Source organism: Anastrepha obliqua, chromosome 6 (genome assembly GCF_027943255.1).
Source record: "Anastrepha obliqua isolate idAnaObli1 chromosome 6, idAnaObli1_1.0, whole genome shotgun sequence".
NCBI classification, from domain to species: Eukaryota; Metazoa; Arthropoda; class Insecta; order Diptera; family Tephritidae; genus Anastrepha; species Anastrepha obliqua.
The window spans coordinates 28,757,822-28,776,438 of NC_072897.1; the positions used below are offsets into that span (position 1 = coordinate 28,757,822).

General features: G+C 36.7%; 1 protein-coding gene across 1 annotated transcript; it reads left to right on the plus strand.

The window, feature by feature from the left end:
- Positions 1 to 7,976: 7,976 nt before the first annotated feature.
- LOC129250275 (uncharacterized) lies at positions 7,977 to 18,266 on the plus strand. Its single transcript, XM_054889910.1, has 3 exons — positions 7,977 to 8,103; positions 17,762 to 18,070; positions 18,130 to 18,266. Exons 1-3 carry the CDS (start codon positions 7,977 to 7,979, stop codon positions 18,264 to 18,266), a joined length of 573 nt encoding a protein of 190 aa, XP_054745885.1.
- Positions 18,267 to 18,617: the final 351 nt, after the last annotated feature.

Sequence of the window (18,617 nt, forward strand, 5' to 3'; positions counted from 1 at the left end):
AACTCGGTGTTGGTGTTTCTCCTACGGGATGTTTTACTGGGTGCCTATCGTATTTAGCTTTTACGCAAATTCTGCAATTTGACGCTATTTCCTTAGCCTTTTTCTCCATTCTTGGAAAAAAATAATCATTCCTATGAAGCGCGGGGAGCTCTGTCATGCTATTGTGTAATTATCTCCATTTGTTTGTTAGGATTGTCACCTGATGTGGCAACGCTGCCATAAGCGTAAAAATACATCCCTGTGGACGTCAGTCGAGTTGAGCGATATACCCGTTACCGGCAACATCCGTTGTTGTGAAAAATTGAAATACATACGAATGGTTATACATACGAAATAAATGAGATACATTATATATAGCATTAAAAGTGTGTTTGGGTTGATATTGGTAGTGACTGAGGTACATCGTGAGTATATGACAATTTTCAGAAGTGGATTATGAGCAACCGCCTGAGATTTCGCTGACAACGCGCCGTTAAATTGAGACTCCGCTGGCAAAATCGTTTAAATTTGCTACGCGTACGTGTATTTTGTTGTTGCGAAATTCAACGAAATCGGTAATCCGAAACCGGAAGTGAACGAAGAAAAATACTTCTAACCGAAAAAGTTCGAAAAAAAATTCGAAGTCGCAAATTGGTTCGAAGCAAAATGCCATTACGCAGCCGAAAAGTATGTGATTTAAAAAAGATGTGCCGTGATGCTGGTTTACCAGTAACGGGTAACAAAAATCAACTAATTGAACGGTTGATGGACAACAATGTATCCGAAAGCGAAAGTGATACTCAAAGTGTTGTAATGCAGCGTTTATCGTCTTTAGAAAAAACTATTTCGGACTTAGTGCTACAACAAAAACAAAATACAACGACATCAAATAATTTTGTACCACCAATATCGTCTTCGCCGGTAAATGTTATTGGTAATATGGAAAAGTCCGCTCCAACCGTTATGAGTACATATACCGTGATGCATCCACAAGTATCACCGAACACATACAATAGTCAACATTCGCTGTGGACAACCGCTCAAGAGCCCAGCAATGCTAATTTTCCCGAATTTTCTCAATCGGGACACGTCGCGTTTGTGCCGCAATCAAATGCATATGTATCGCACGCTTGTATGCAAGCACCACCGACTTTCGCCCCACCGACATTTGTGCCACCAGTGACGTCTGCGCCGTATGCAACGTACCAAAATCCGTCAGTACCGTACACATTCGATTACGTTCGCGCACCGCCGGTAGTACCGAATTATCACAATCCATACGAGAATGTGCGCGATATTGTTGAACTTTTACCCGTTTTTGACCCATCGTCCGATCGTTCGTTAACATCAAAACAATTCGTAAAACGCGTTGAAAATCTGAGAAGTGTATATTGGTGGAGAGAAAACACACTTTTGTTTGCCGTACAGCAAAAGATGCGGGGATCAGCAAAATATTGGGTTGATTCTCTGCAAGACGTGTTTATTTCGTGGGCAGAATTCGTTCATAAATTTCTGCTAAACTTTCCGTGCATCGAAAATGAAGCCGATGTGCATCTTAAGATGGCACAAACGAAACGGCAAAACAATGAGTCCGCTCAAGAGTTTTATTACCGCATGCTTGCCTTAGGTTCAAAAGGTGGGTTATCCGACTCGAGTATTGCGCGCCATATTATAAACGGCATTAATGATTCAGACTTACGTAAGAAAATTTCTAATAACTATACGCGTTGTCAAGATTTACTAAGTGACATTATAAACTTTAATATTTATAACGAAGAGAAAACCGCGCCACCTAAACTGGTATTCAAAACAAACGCGTCGATAGAAAAACCGCCGAATCGAAAGTTTCCGGTTACAGAAAATCAAAAGCCACAAACACCGTTACCACTCGAAAAAGTTAAGTGCTATAACTGCTTTAAATTTGGACATTATTCCGTAAATTGTGCCGAGCCACAACGGAAGCCGCGCTGTGAAAAGTGCCAACGCACAACGCATAAAACCGCAGACTGTTATGTAAAAACTGAAAACCGCATTAATATAATTGATCAGCGCGCATGTGATGATAAAATAGTTAAAACAATCAAAGTGAACGGTATAGAAACTCTAGCATTTGTGGACCCTGGTAGTAGTCGTACACTTATTCGTAAAACATTCGCGCGTAAAATCGGAGACGTGCGTGAGCAACTCACAATATTGAAAGGGTTCGCGGGCGGACAATATGCTAGTACCGAAATTGTAAGTGCGATAATAGAAATTGACGGTAATAATAATCCAACTATTATGCCTGTCATTGACGATGATTTCTTGTGTGAAGCCGTATTGTTAGGACGAGACGTATTGTGCCGCGCGGGTAATCGCTTAGTTATTGAACAAGATCAGTGCCGCATAGAAGACATAAATAAAATTGACGTTACAAATGATTTAAGTGTAATTGATCGCCAGAGCTTGCAACAACTACTAACACAACACGCTGATGTTTTTGCAAGAAATTTATCTGAAATTGGTAAGTGTGATGTTGCAAAAATGAGTATCGAATTAAACATCAACATACCAATTTGCCTTAAGCCGTACCGTATTCCGTTCGCTAAACGCGCGATCGTCTCCGAAATCGGATCTGAATTATTGAGCAACAATATAATTCGACCGAGTGAGTCACCTTACGCCGCGCCAGTTGTTCTCGTCGAAAAAAAGAATGGCGAACATCGCTTATGTGTGGACTACCGCAGTCTAAACAAAGTTACTATAAAAAGACCTTATCCCATGCCGATCATGGAAGAACAGTTCGCGCAACTTGCTGGAAATAATTTTTTTACAACGCTTGATCTACGTACCGGGTATCATCAAATTGAAATAGATGAATCCTCAAAAAAATATACCGCTTTCGTAACTACTGACAGCCACTACGAATACAACCGCATGCCGTTCGGTCTGGTAAACGCGCCCGCTGTGTTCCAATGTATGATGGATAAAATTATTGCACAAATGCCGCGCGGTGAAGTGTTAGCATATTTGGATGACGTTATTATTCCAAGTAAAACTATTGACAAAGGACGTAAGCGACTCGAAAAATTTCTAAAAATATTAAAACGTTATGGACTTACATTGCGCATGGACAAATGTAAATTTCTTAAAAATGAAATTGAGCATTTGGGCCATGTAATTAATAGAAACGGTATAACGCCGGGCAAACGTAAAGTAGCCGCGATCGCAGATTTTCCGCCGCCTAAAAACGTCACAGAGGTCCGAAGATTTCTAGGTCTTACTGGATTTTTCCGAAAATTCGTCTCTAACTATTCGATCATAGTCAAACCAATAACGCAGCTGCTACGTAAAGAAGAACAACAAAAGTTTGTGTGGGGCGAAGCGCAGCAACGATCGTTTACTGAGTTAATACAAAAACTGTGCAATGAACCACTTCTTGCGCTCTACGATTCGTCCGCTCAGCATGAGGTGCATACCGATGCGTCTAGTGTTGGGCTGGCAGGAGTTATGTTGCAATCATCTGATGGCAAAAAGTGGCAACCAGTGTTCTATTATAGCCGACATTGCACTGACGCAGAAAGCCGCTACCATAGCTACGCGCTAGAAGCGCTCGCCGCTGTCGAAACGCTGGACCGCTTCCGCATATACTTACTCGGGAAACCGTTCCGCCTCGTAACCGATTGCTCCGCGCTCGCAAAAATTAAAGAAAATAAAGAACTTAAGCCGAATATTGCACGTTGGTGGCTCAGGCTACTCGAATTTGATTTTGAGTGTATCCACCGCCAGGGAAGCTCGTTATCCCACGTGGACGCGCTCAGTCGTATGCCGGTAGAAAAACCAAAAGAAATAGAACCAGCCGGTTTCGTACTTACAGTGACCGCAGATCAGCGCGACTGGCTTTTAACAATGCACCTGCAAGACACCGCGCTCCGTGAAATAATACAAATTCTTAATGGTGAATTAAAATCCGAACGTGAAAAACAATTGAGTACCGAGTATCAACTAAAAAATCAGAGACTCCATAAAAAACTACCAAGCGCGCTAGCGTTTGTCGTTCCGAAAGCAGTGCGCTGGCGGGTTGCTAAATCGTGTCACGATGACGTGGGACATCCCGCGCTTGAAAAGACAATCGAGAGAATCAAAGCGTTTTACTGGTTCGCTAATTTACGACGCTATGTTAAAAGTTATATTTCCGCGTGCATACCGTGTTGCTACCAAAAAAATCGGCCTGGTAAAATTGAAGGTAGTATGCATTTCAGCCAAATCGATCCCATCCCGTTCCGCGTTATCCATATCGATCACATGGGCCCATTCATTCGCAGTAAACGTGGCAACTCGTACGTTCTCGCGGTATCGAATGCGTTTTCAAAATTCTTAATTGTGAAAGCCGTGCGCGATACCAAAACAGCACCCGTAATCAACACTCTCAACGAAATATCGAGCTATTTTGGCTTACCAAATCAAATCGTAAGTGATAGAGGAACCGCATTTACGTCTAAAGCGTTCGAGAATTACTGTGACGAAAACGGAATACATCACACCAAAACTGCTGTACGTACCCCGCGCGCTAACGGCCAAGTTGAGCGCGCCAACCAAATTATTCTCAATTTTCTCCGAACGACCACGGAAAACCCCAAAGACTGGGATGTAAAAATTAAAGATCTTCAATGGACAATTAACTCGCAAAAAAATTCAACTACGGGTTTCTGTCCAAATGAGCTCGTATTTGATTTTAAATTACGCGACACTATCCAAAATCGTCTGCTGGCTGCAATTCAGGATGATTTGTCGGATTCCAATAATACGTTACCAATAGAAGAGAGACGTGAGCAAGCCGTTACTAACATAAACGACGAACGCGCTAAATGGAAATTGCGATTTGACAAACGACATGCCAAACCGTCAACATACAACGATAACGACCTTGTCGTAATTGAAAATGAACCGTCCGCTGTTGGTGAATCCCGCAAATTAGAACCGAGATATCGTGGTCCGTACATTATATCCAAGGTTCTCGGCAACGATCGATATCTTATCGAAGACATACCAGGTATGCAAATCACGAAGAAGAAATTTTGCTCAGTTTACACATCAGACAAAATAAAACGTTGGTGCAGTAGTGCACCTGAACTTGACGACGATGATTCCGACCATGAAATCGAGGGCGATTTACCTGCAGGAGTGGCCGAGCTGTCACCCGATGTGGCAACGCTGCCATAAGCGTAAAAATACATCCCTGTGGACGTCAGTCGAGTTGAGCGATATACCCGTTACCGGCAACATCCGTTGTTGTGAAAAATTGAAATACATACGAATGGTTATACATACGAAATAAATGAGATACATTATATATAGCATTAAAAGTGTGTTTGTGTTGATATTGGTAGTGACTGAGGTACATCGTGAGTATATGACAGGATCAAATATATCAGTTACGAACTTTGATGTGTGACGAAATGTAGTATGAGGAAACATTTTCACTAGTTGATTCGAATCTGAGCCAACAAAGGTAGCTCACAATAGAGGCCATTAACCACATCCGTCTTTAATAACATTTTAAACAAAGTTTCGTTGTCAGGAAATATAATGTGATGCCGTAATTTGTTTCCGAAAATGATAAATGTCCTCTTGGACGGGTGATTTCCAGATTCTAAAATTAATTGATTTCTATACACATTTACTGGTTTTGACACGGTTTCTATTGTATAGGTAAGTGACTCCTCACTGTGGATAGTGGCGGCATCTGATTCAGGCTCAGGATCTAGGCAGTTTATGAATTGTCGTGACAGAGCATCTGCCACCAAATTATCTTTTCCTGGTTTGTAGTGCAGTTTTGCAATATAACCCTCTATAAAGGCTTTCCATCTCTTTATTTTCGGGTTCGGGTTGCGATCCGACACTGCGAAGGTTAGGGGTTGATGATCCATGTAAATGCTTATTTCTTTAGCTCCATATAAATAATGCGTAAGGCTTTTTAAGGGGGGACCCTCATTTATCGGGTCAAAAAAATCGATTTTTTGGAAATAATTTTAATCTATTCTACAACTATTTAAGAATATACTTTCAAAATTTCAAGTCGATATCTGTATTTTTGAAGGAGTGACAAAATTTTTAACAGGACGCGACGGGTGGCCTGATCGCCTGTATCCAAAACTTTAAACGCGTTTTTCTCGAAACATCATTTTTCGATTTTGTGTACACAATTGAGAACGCTGTATTGAACCAATCAGGCTTTACAATAGCTCATTTTAAAGATAATTAAATTGTTTTCAATGTGACATTAAGTGTTTTTAAAAAAAAAAAGATTTTCATATTTTTTTGTAATTTTAAAGTCAATTTTTATGCATGAAAAATCACTTTTAACATAAAACTGGGTAAAAAATATCAATTTCGACATTTTTTTTTTAAATCAAAATGTCACATCGAAGGTATTATCCTAAAGTTTTAAAAAAAATTTGGTTTTTTTATTTCAGAAAAAAATTCAGAGCGCTAGAATGTACACAGATAGAATGAGGTGCCATGGACGAGGTGTATATTTCCATACTTAAAATGTTTTTTTTCTTCTCCGAAAATTTTTGTGGACAGTCAAGACATTTATTAAAGTACTTTATGAATTACAAAACGTTTGAAGTTATTTTACCTGAGAAAAAAATTCCCAAAAATGATGCATTTTTCGACCGTCTAAATGAGGGTCCCCCCTTAATGCCCATACAATGGCCAAAAGTTCTCGCTCATTTGTGGCAAAATGCTCTTCCTTTTTATCGAGCGTCCTCGAAATCATTGTGATCGGTCTCCCCCCTTGAGAAAGCACAGCCCCAAGAGCATGTGAAGAAACACCTGTAGTTAGGTCAAAAGCTTTCCTAAAGTCAGGATAGGCCAGCATTACATCTTCAGATGGAAGTATACTTTTTAGCTTATTAAATGCATTAGTTTGGTTTTGATCAAATGAGATATTAATTTTTTTTGATTGTGAGGCCGATACCTTACCAAATTCTCCTCTGAGGATACTTGTTAACGGTTTGGCAATTTTCGCATAGTCGCGAACAAAACATCTGTAGTAGCCGGTCATTCCTAAAAAGGAACGAAGGCCTCTTAATGTAGTTAGGGGTGGAAAGCTTTGAATGGCTTCAATTTTCTGCGAACATGTTTTTATTCCCCCATTTGATATAATAAAGCCAAGGTACTCGAGTTCGGTCTTAAAAAATTTCGATTTTTCGACAGAAACCCTCATGTTTACTTCCGGTAAGCTCCTTAAAACAGCTTCTACATGTGCCAAATGGTGTTCTGTTCCACAAGTTGGTAACGAGGATGTGGCAACAAAATGGTGCGGAAGCGCTAGTTGGATTCTAGATGAATCACCGCTCTAGCTAACCAACCGGCGACCTTGTGCTATAGAGGTTAGCTATTGTTCCAAGGCGGAATAATATATACTTAAGTCCCAGAGAATGTTCAAAAAATACTGGAGCGAAAAATATTCGCTTTAAAAGCGCTGGGATGGGATTAAACCGTAGGTTGTTGTCAGTGCTTCACAACACATGCTTCGGTTAACATAACCTAACTTATTTGTAGGTACTTGATATACGGTCATAAGTGTAAGCGTGTTCTTCGTGCATACACGTGTAAGCAATATTTTTAGTTTTTTCTACGTGTTTTAGTGAAAAATTTTTCTGTTTCTCATTACGAAAGGAAAAGGTAAATTGCATGTCACATTTACATTTATAAGTATAAATTGATCTGTATGCATATTTACCTTGTTTTGTTGCATTGGGACATATGCATCCCTGCAGTGCTGTAGTGTGGGATGTAATTTTCCAAGTTTTCTATCAAACGAATTTAGTTTTTGTTATTGAAATTATTTTAGGATGAATCGTACACTGACTAACGAAGAAATTGAGGACGAGCTTAAAAATTCATCTGATATGGAGATGGATCCTTACCACGACAGTGACCATTAGCAGCGACACAGATTATAAAGGCTCTGATGCCCCCATATCCCCCCCCATGAAGTAGATAGCATGGATTCTTCAGATGATGAAGATATCCAGATGCATGAAAATGTACAAACGGTAAATGAAGATAGTGATAACAACTCTGAAGATGTAAATTTCACTGATACAGCTCCTGCACAATCAACAAACAATAGTAAGTTTATTTGGCACAGCGGTATTGATAATTTTTCCCCAAAAATGTCACTGCCTCAAGAGGACAAGCCAATTATAATGGTTAACCTAACCAGAGGTTCCACCAAGCTTGACTGTTTTTATAAACTTTTTCCAAAGAGTCTCATAATGCAGATAAGTCATTATACAAATAACCGTCTACAGAAGCTCAATTATGCAAAGGTGACATCACCAGGAGAAATAAAAATTATTCTGGGCTGTTCATTGATAATGTCATATAATCGTGTAACTCGAATGCATCAGTATTGGTCTCACAACAAATCCCTCCGGTGTAATGAAAGAATATTTATTTGAGTTAAATATATTTATTTATTTATCGTTCCAAGCTAGGCATCCAGCTTGGCGAACGATTATTTTCTTTATTGTGTCTTACATACTAATTACAAGCGTTTTTATAGTAACTTTTATCAATGAAAGCCAACAACAATTTTTCGGTGTTTACTTGTGTAATATGATTCTAGCATTCACGCGCCGCGCATATAATAATTACGTTAGCTATATTTGCGTTTACTTTCAAGTGTAATGAACCTTTTAAGAAATATGATACTTTATTTAAACGGCACAGCACAGTGAATGCATAAGTGGACAATAAAATAAAAACCAAAACAAAATGTTTATGAATATTAATGTTAAGGCATATCCGACTTATAATCATACTACACCTCCCTTCTTCGGAAGAATGCTCATACAACTTTTTTTTTTTGTATGAACATTCTTTTACATTGAATTGTTAAAATAAAAAATGTACATAAGAGTAATCTTAATTTTATTTATATGTATATATTGTATTAATTTTCTAAGTTTAGACCGGTCTTTAAAACTACTTATTGTTGATAAATCTTAAGCCTATTTTTGTGAACTATTTGTTCTTTTAAAGATAACTTATCGACTATAGTAACATTATTTTTATCATCTATTGCTTTAATGGTATAAGGCCCACAATATTGGGGTTCCAGTTTATGGGCCACTTCATTTCTAAGTAAAACTAAATTGCCTATGCTAAAATTGTGATCTAAACTATTTTTATCATAAAATGTTTTTTGCTTAATTTTAGCTATGTCTATCATATTGCGAGCTCTTTTATGTGCTACTTCTAGCCTAAATCTTACTTCTCTAGCGTAGTTATCTATGTTATATAATGGAGTAATTTGGTCTACATTTTTGAACTGCTGAAACATGTTTGGTGTTTTTCCAAAAACTAATTCATACGGACAATAGTCATGTACTGTAGAAGGAGTGGTGTTAAAACAGTATGTGAAGTATTGTAGCCACTCATCCCAGTCGTTTTTGTCAATCGATATGTAAGATCTTATGTATTGATTGAAAGTTTTATGTGATCTTTCTATTACTCCTAATGTTTGGTGGTGGTAAGCAGTTGAATTAATTTTCTCTATTTTTAGCAATTCACATAGCTCTGTTAGTATTGAATTTTTGTATTCTGTACCCATGTCCGAAATGAACGTCTTCATTGGACCGTAGGTAAGAATAAACTTTTCAAATATTGCTTTCGCCACTGTCTTGGCGTTTTTGTCTTGGATGGGTATCGTGACTAAATATTTTGTCATGTCGCATATTATTGTTACTGCATAAGTATTGCCATTAATTGTTGTAGGTAGTGGGCCTATTGTGTCTACCATAACTGTATCAAATGTACCTGTAGGTGTTGGTGTTATAGTCATGGGGCTTTTTAAATGCTTTGTTATTTTGGTTTTTTGGCATTTTTCGCAAGTTTTTACGTACTTAGCAACATCTTTTGACATTTTATTCCAGAAGTAATGTCTTTTAATTTTCATAAGTGTTCTGAAAATTCCGCAATGACCGCCTTCTATAGGGTTATCGTGGTATCTTTTTAGAATGTCCATTACAGTTTTAGCATCATTGATCTGGGTCACCTCATTCAGTAGCGCTACTTTTACTTTATTTAATATCATATTGCCCTTATTTTTAAAATCATTTATCGAGACAAATTCGAAAATTTTCTCGCTAGGTGCCACTTGTAAATTATTAATGCCATATTTGTCGGCCACTTCGTCGAGCCTAGAGAAGAATTGTCCTAAGTCAATTTTCCCATTAACAAATAAGTCATCAATTTTTATATATGCCATTATAGATTTTCCTCGTTTGATGTAACATCGCGTGGGTGTAATCTTTAATTTATTGTATTTCCTGACGTCAGTGTTATTAATTGGAACATATATTTTGGGCTTATCATATGTTTTAATGTGCTGCTGTGTAGTTGGACTGCTGTTATTTTTTGACATTGATCTAGTCACTATTTTGTATAAATTTTGATTCTTTTCATTTATTTCCTTTAAGTCATTGATTGTAATGCGAGACAAAGCGTCCGCGACGTGATTATCTTTTAAGTCATTTATTGTAATGCGAGACAAAGCGTCCGCGACGTGATTATCTTTTCCTCTAAGATATTCTACTACGAAATCATACTCTTCTAAATCAAGTCTCATTCGTGTTAGTTTTGAACTTGGATTCTTCATTGAGAACAGGTAAGACAGGGGTCTGTGATCGGTTCTAACTAAAAACTTTGTACCATAGACATAAGGTCTGAAATGGGTTATTGCCCAGTGTATGGCAGCTAACTCTTGTTCAATTGTCGACTTGTTGCTTTCTCCTTTTGTGAAACTTTTGGAGGCATATGCTACTGGTAGATGTTTTCCTTCATATTCCTGAGTAAGTACTGCACCACACGCGTATTTGCTTGCGTCTGTTGTTAAGCAAAATGGTTTCTTAAAGTCGGGATATTGTAACAATGTAGGACTCATTAATGCTCTTTTGAGGTACACAAATGCATCATTGCATTCTTTTGTCCATTCGAAAGCAACTCCCTTTTTAGATAACCTTGTTAGGTGTCTTGAATATTCAGCGAAGTTTTTAATAAACCTGCGGTAGTAGTTGCAAAAGGCGACGAACCTTTTTGCACTATCTCCGTCTGTGGGTGTAGGATAATTTTTTATTACCGAGTACTTATTGTCGTCTGGAAGTATCCCCTTGTTTGTACATTTATGCCCGAGGTAGGTTACTTCATGCATAAAAAATGAACATTTTTCAGGATGTAATTTTAGATTATGTGTTCTACATAAATCGAAAACATTTTTCAAGTTTGAAAGCATATGTTTTTCAGAGCAACCAAGGACTACTAAGTCGTCCATATATAAGAAAGCTTGCTCTGGTTTTAAACCACTGAAAGCAATTGTCATCATTCTTTGGAATGAATTAGGTGCTACCTTTAAGCCATATGGTAGTCTAGTAAATCTGTATGAACCGTTGTTGGTTGAAAAGGATGTGAAATTTCTTGAATTTTTATCAAGTTCTATTTGATGAAATCCAGTCATTAGATCGAGACATGAAAAATACTTTGCCCTTCCGAGTTGGTCTAAAATGTCATCTATTCTCGGCAACGGGAATTTATCTGCAATTAATTTTTTGTTGATTTGTCTGTAGTCGATTACTAATCTCCATCTTTTTTCTACTGTGTTCGGTAGAGACTTTTTTGGTACCAATAGTATTGGACTATTGTATTCTGAAAATGATGGTTCGACTATTTTGTCTTCTATAAGTTTGTTTACTTGTCTCTCAATGTCATCCTTATGTGTGTGGGGTATACGGTAGTTCTTTATGTATACCGGCTGTTTGTCTTTAACCATTAACTTTTGCTTATAAAAATTATTTGTTGTTATTGTTTCTGTTTCTAACCCAAATATGTCACTGTATTCGGAACATAGGTTTGTCAATTGTTTTTCATATGTTTTAGGAAAATTTTTTCTCAATTTGTTGAGAATGTCCGTTTTTCTTTGTGCATTTCCCGTGTTATTGTTTATTATGTCGTAATCAGAAACATTTTCAGTTAAAATGTTGCTTTGCTTTAAAGATACTGTATTATAATTTGTATTTAAAATGCGGATATAGGCGTTGTCAGGTTTTACCAAGGTATTGGCTATAAATATTCCAGGGTGTGGTTCTTGATTTGGAATCAGTGCTTCATCCAAGGTATTAGGTAAGTTTATTTTTCGTATAACTTCTGACCTTGCGGGAATGATTATTTCGTCGTTACATGTTGTTGTTATTGGTATTTCTATAATTTGTGTTAAATTATCTTGTCTCAGAATTAGAGCATCGTAATTTTGAGTAAAGTCTAATACACAATTGAATTTTTTCATGAAATCCATGCCTATTATACCATCACATGGAATTGGAAAGTTATCCGGGATAACGTGAAATTTATGTGGAATTAAAAATTTCGTAAATTTTAAATCAAAAAATATTGTACCAATAGAACTGATTTTGCCTTGCCCTATACCGCTTAATGCTGTAATGTGTTTTGTGTTTATTTTTTGAAAAGTGGATTTATTGAATTTTAAGAGTGATATATCTGCGCCAGTATCTACAAGTAGTGTAATGTTTGTATTTAAATCTGCTATTTTAAGTTGTACAAAAATGCTAAAGTTAAGGTTAAGCGTATGTATCTTAGAGGAATAGATTAGTTTTCCGAGTTGTTTTCGTCCGATTGGGCAACTCGTACATTGTGTGTCATGTTCCGGTTGAAATTTGGTCTGCCTTGTCGGTAACGATATCTATTTTGATTATTATTTCCTAAATTATCAAAATTTGAACGATTTTGATTTCTAGGGAAGTTGTTTCTTCTTTGAAACCTTCCATTTCTGGCAAATCGTCCATTAAATGGTCGTTGACCAAAATGTAGTATTGTGTTTTGTTGTCCTGTAGCTTCAGTACAGCTACCAATGAATTTGCTTATCGCATCGTTCATATTGTTAAAATGGCCGGCTTCCATTATTAATTTGACTTTTTCAATGCTGCAGTTTTTGGTCAATGCTTTTACTGCAGTTTGTGTCGAGTATTTACTTGCGAGTTCTGCCGACAACCCATCTGTGATATAGGCATTTTCTAAGTTTTTTGTAAGAGCTTCTATCTCATTACAATAACTATTAGCTGGTTTGTTGTTCTGTCTGATACTCATTATTTTTGCAGCTAATACTTCTACCGATTCTCCTTTAACTGACCTGTTAAGTTTTGTGATTATTTCAGAGATTGTTGTTTCTGTGTCTATGAGATTTCTGGCATTCCCTTTTAATTTTGTTTTTATGAGTGAAACAGCAACAGTTTCGTGCTCACCCTTGATCACTTCAACTAATTTTAAGGAATCTAAGAATGACCGTAGATTTTCTGGTTTACCATCGAATTCAGTCACTAGCTTTGCAGCCGTGCTGAGAAATTCCACAACTGTTTGTGTCATTTCGCCTTCTTCTTCTGACTCTATTTCTGAATTAGTAATTGGACAATCTGTTTCTGAGGAAACTGCTTCAAGCTTTGTTAATAGATTAGCTGGTGGGTTTTCAATAATATTTATTGAAATTTTCTCATTAATTGAATGAGATACTTCCTGTTGGATGTTGTATTTGGCTAAAACTTTTACTAATTGATCTCGTAGTTGCCAAAATATGTCAAGAGCTTCTTTTTGATGATCCTTTGTGAGTCGCTCGAAATTTATATAAGTTAAATTTCTAATTGATTCTAATGCTAATACTAAATTTTCTAAATGTTTTTTAACTGTTTCCTGTTTTATTTGTATATTTTTATTTATACATTTAAACGATTTTTTGAAATTTTCCTTTTCTATCAGTAAAGTTTTATGAATTTCGGACCATTTGTTCATATTTTGTCTAACTCATTAGATCTACTCATATACTTTTTCTTTAGTTTTTTATTATGCATAGCATATAATTTTAATGCTAATATCAATAAGGTTACGACTGTGATTACAATTAAGCAAATTTCTACTAAATTTAAGCCAGTGTTAACGACTACTTCGTTTACTACATTGGCATTGGGTTTATCAACTTTTGATAAGGTTTTTCCCATTTCTGAAAGATTATCTATTGGGGACCTTATACCGTAAATCAAATAATTTATGCAATGTAATAATGTATAATGTATATATGTATATAATGTATGTATAAATTTTTTTTTTTTTTTTTTTTTTTTACATTGGATTTAAAATTTTTTGTTTTTCAAGTTAATTCATTTATTAAGTAAGCATATTAGAAAGTATATTATATCAAATTCAAACATTTTCATAATTTAAAATGACTTTCCGAATCATTTTTTTTTTTTTTTTGCTTAATATATTCATTTACAGTTTCATCTCTAAATTTTTATAAGGCAAACATATAACCAACAGAAACCAAAGTGGTTTAATTCTCGCCATGTAAAGAAATAATTTATTGTATTTTTTTTTTTTCTGCGAGCGGTTAACGCTTGTCAGCCTATACTGTCTGCGTGAAACACGCACAGTTTTTTTTGTTTTTATTTATTTAATTTGCTTACGCTGTTGCAGCAGGAATTCCAATTTTGAGATGCGTTCCCAAATGGAGCAAGCCTTTTTCCAAGGTGGTGGTGGCTGAGTGTTGACTTCTCGGAGGAGATATCCAATCTCTCGCTTAATGCGCTGGGTATAGCCGCCTCTGCGCTTTGGCTTCTTTATGATTGGGATGACTGGTTCTTGATCGGCTGGTTTCTTTAATAAATGGTTTCTTCTCCTGTACTCCTCAATGGAGATAGCTTTCGGCCCTTCTGTGGTCATCTATCTTCTGGTCTATTGGCCAGACCAGGAACTTCACGCAACTGGTAGATCTTATTGGCTGATCAATACCAGGACTTTGTTATTAGTATTTGCTTTCCGCCACTTGTGCAAAAATCTTAGCACCAAGCTGGACTTTGGAATAAGCATTTGAGCTTTCCGCCACTTGTGCAAAAAAATCTTAGCACCAAGCTGGCAGGATCGCCATGTAATGAAAGAATATTTATTTGAGTTAAATATATTTATTTGTTTATCGTTCCAAGCTAGGCATCCAGCTTGGCGAACGATTATTTTCTTTATTGTGTTACATACTAATTACAAGCGTTTTTATAGTAACTTTTATCAATGCAAGCCAACAACAATTTTTCGGTGTTTACTTGTGTAATATGATTCTAGCATTCACGCGCCGCGCATATAATAATTACGTTAGCTATATTTGCGTTTACTTTCAAGTGTAATGAACCTTTTAAGAAATATGATACTTTATTTAAACGGCACAGCACAGTGAATGCATAAGTGGACAATAAAATAAAAACCAAAACAAAATGTTTATGAATATTAATGTTAAGGCATATCCGACTTATAATCATACTACACCGGAACGCAGCAATATCAGAATGCATTTCCCGCGATCGTTTTATGCTACTGATATCAAAATTCTCCAGATGCATCAAAAACGTATTATATTACATTGAAGAAGTTTTTTCCTGCATGAAATATATATTTTTGAAAGCGAGAGCTGACAGCACATTCCAATCCATTGATGAGTCAATGACGAAATTCAAAGGGATGTCCAGTCTGAAACAGAATCTCCCTCTGAAACCTGTCAAAATAGGAATCAAACTTTCGACAAGATGCGATGCAGAAACCGGGTATGTTTATGACGCAAACATATACAGAGGACGGGAAACTGAAGTTACTGATGGAACCTTGGGAGAGCATGTGGTTCTAAAATTGGCAAAAACAATTACGAGTTCAGACCTTGCTTTGTGTTTCGACCGTTTTTTCACTTCAACACGTCTACTTGACACTATAAAATGTCCTGCTGTAGGAATGTTTATATCAAACCGTAAAAATACGCCTAAGTTTCAAACTAAACTAAAAGAAAGGGGTGAATGTGAAATAGCAGTATGTGATGAAGTGATATTAGCATTCAAGTGAAAAGACAAAAAAGACGTGCTACTTATGAGCAACAGCCACAATACCACTATAGATACCACAGTTCGAAAAATGAAAGATGGTACTGCTAAAAATATTGAATGTCCTGAAGCTATGATTTTCTACAGCAAATATATGGATGGCGTAGATCATGCAGATCAAATGATTACTTTAAACGATTTAGATAGAAGAAGGGAGAAATGATGGAAGAAAGTATTTTTTAGATTGCTAATGGCCAGGGTGGATTATTCGTATAATTTGTATCAAGAAGTCATTCGTAAAAAAAGAGGTTGTCTGTAAAGTCGGAACTGGCGATAGTTTAACGTGACAACGTCATAAGAAAATACTGATGGAATGGTTGCATTTTTCAAAAGAAAATTTTAATTTTATTTGTTTGATAGATATTTTGTATGGATATAAAGAGGTAAATGGAATCGCAATGGAATTGATCCAGTTACATTTACACAAAAGTGAAATATTACGAAACATTTATCAAATTCATGAAAGATATGTTCAATTTCTATTGAGCATCAGACGTTAATAAGTACACAACACTAAGAGGCAGCATCATCGATTTGACTTTTTCAAGACACATTACACTCGAAACGCTCCCTTTCATTTCCTACTTTTCCTATCATCGTCCTATTCTCAACAGAGAAACGGAAGAAGGAAGAAGGCATATGCAAATACAAATATGTGAATTTATATGCATATGCACATATACATACATATGTGTATATATGCTCACTCAAGTTGGAGAGCGTCAGATGTCGAACGTTGCCGAACGCGGGGCCGATTGTGCCTCTTTGTCGTTCGTTCCGCGCTCTCGCTTGCAGTTGAAGCAAGGTAACGCAGCATGAGCAAGGTAACGCCGCATTTTTTGGTGCGTGCAGCCGGCTACATCCAATTATAACACGTTATCACGTCCAAAATTCCATTTATCGATTTCATAATACATTTAGCTGAAGAGTTGGTAAGTCAAGGACGATCAGAATCTTTGTACAAACGAACCAGAGGACCGGGTAGGATTTCAAAGAATGTTGAAGTTTTCGCAAATGTTGGAGATCATCTTCCAGTTGAAAAATGCGGCCGAAACAGATGCGTGATATGCCAGTTTAGAAAAATTGAAAAACGGGCTAGAATCATTTGCCAACAATGTCAAGTAGCTTTATGTATTGATTGTTTTACACCATTCCATACATAATAAATATTTTTTACTCTTGAATACCTAAATTTGTGTTCTGATTATTTACTGCTGGCATATATTTATCCCATAAATAAACTACTGCTGGGACATATGTGTCCCAAGGCATATTTTGAAAAACTATATTTTCTAAAAATCTGAAATTATGTAAATATGTTCCTTTACTTATTTATAGCCCATTTAGTTTAATTATACAGAACTATCTTCACTGGCCCAAAGTCGTATTGAAAGGGTTAAGATGGAGTCCATTGAATAATGCTAGCCTGGGGTCGAATCACTGCATCCGTGCAACGATCAACAACTATACAAAAGAAAATTACGTTATAAGTCAATCGAATAGGCTGAATCGCAGTCACACCAACGAATGCAAACGGATCGTAGCTTATTTTCAGTTCACAATAGTTTTTAAGTACCACAAGGATTTGGATCGTATTTTTAGGTCACGTGGAACTGTCAAAACTGTAGTTAAGTTTAATTAATACAACCAAAACATTATAATATAACCGTGGATCCGACTATGTTTTTATATATGAATTCTATGGAAAGTGATGAGATGGAGATGAAAAAATATTGCTGAAACAGCTAAGAGAAATCCTTTGGCACTCCCAAACACAGCGTAAATATGTAAATGGTTAATTATTCTAGCTCATCTACAAACTTTTCCTTGCAGATTCCTGAAACGATTCCGCCTGATCAAAGAGGCCTTTGAATTTGATTTGCAGCAAATAAATTTAACGAAATCAAACGCCAAAGCGGTGCTTAAAATGCTACAATTAGCAGCCATTCTTTCACTTTCGGCTAGCGGTGGGTACCAGCACAGGGTTGGCAGCGACTATTTGATTGGTATGAGCCAGAGCACTCTTTCGAAGTTATGCCTGCAGTTAATACGGTTTCCGCCAGAAGATTCGCTTAACTGCAAAGAGTCGTTTATGGAGCAGGATAAAATACCGGGAGGTAAATAGGCACTACTTAAATCTTTAATTGCAATTTTACTAATTATAATTAAATTTTAGTTGTAAGGTGCGTTGATGGCACTCACATCGGCCTACAAAAACCCACAGCAAACGGGCATATGTATTTCATTAGGAAAGGCTCTTATAGCATCAACGTTATGGTAGTAAGCTGCTATTACAATATATTGCTTGAATAAATGTGATATCTGTAAAATCCTTTTACCAGGTATGTGTTTTGGCGATCAGTACGGCAGCTCACGACTCCTTCGTTTGGAAACATTCAGACCAGAGAAGAGTTATGGAAGAACGACTTTAGCACAATAGGCAGGAGAACTCATGGCTCAAATCTGCGCAGGATGTAATCCTTTGGTTTTTTTAACATTCTAATAGAGGATTCTGGCTATCCCCTGGAATCATGAATCTCAGTTCATAACGCCTAATAGAATGGTTCAAGTCAAGCAATTTTCAATCATATTCACTCCGAGGCAATAATACTAAAAGGGCGCTGGAGAACTTTAGGAGACGGCAAGAGAGGGGCCCGCCTTTGC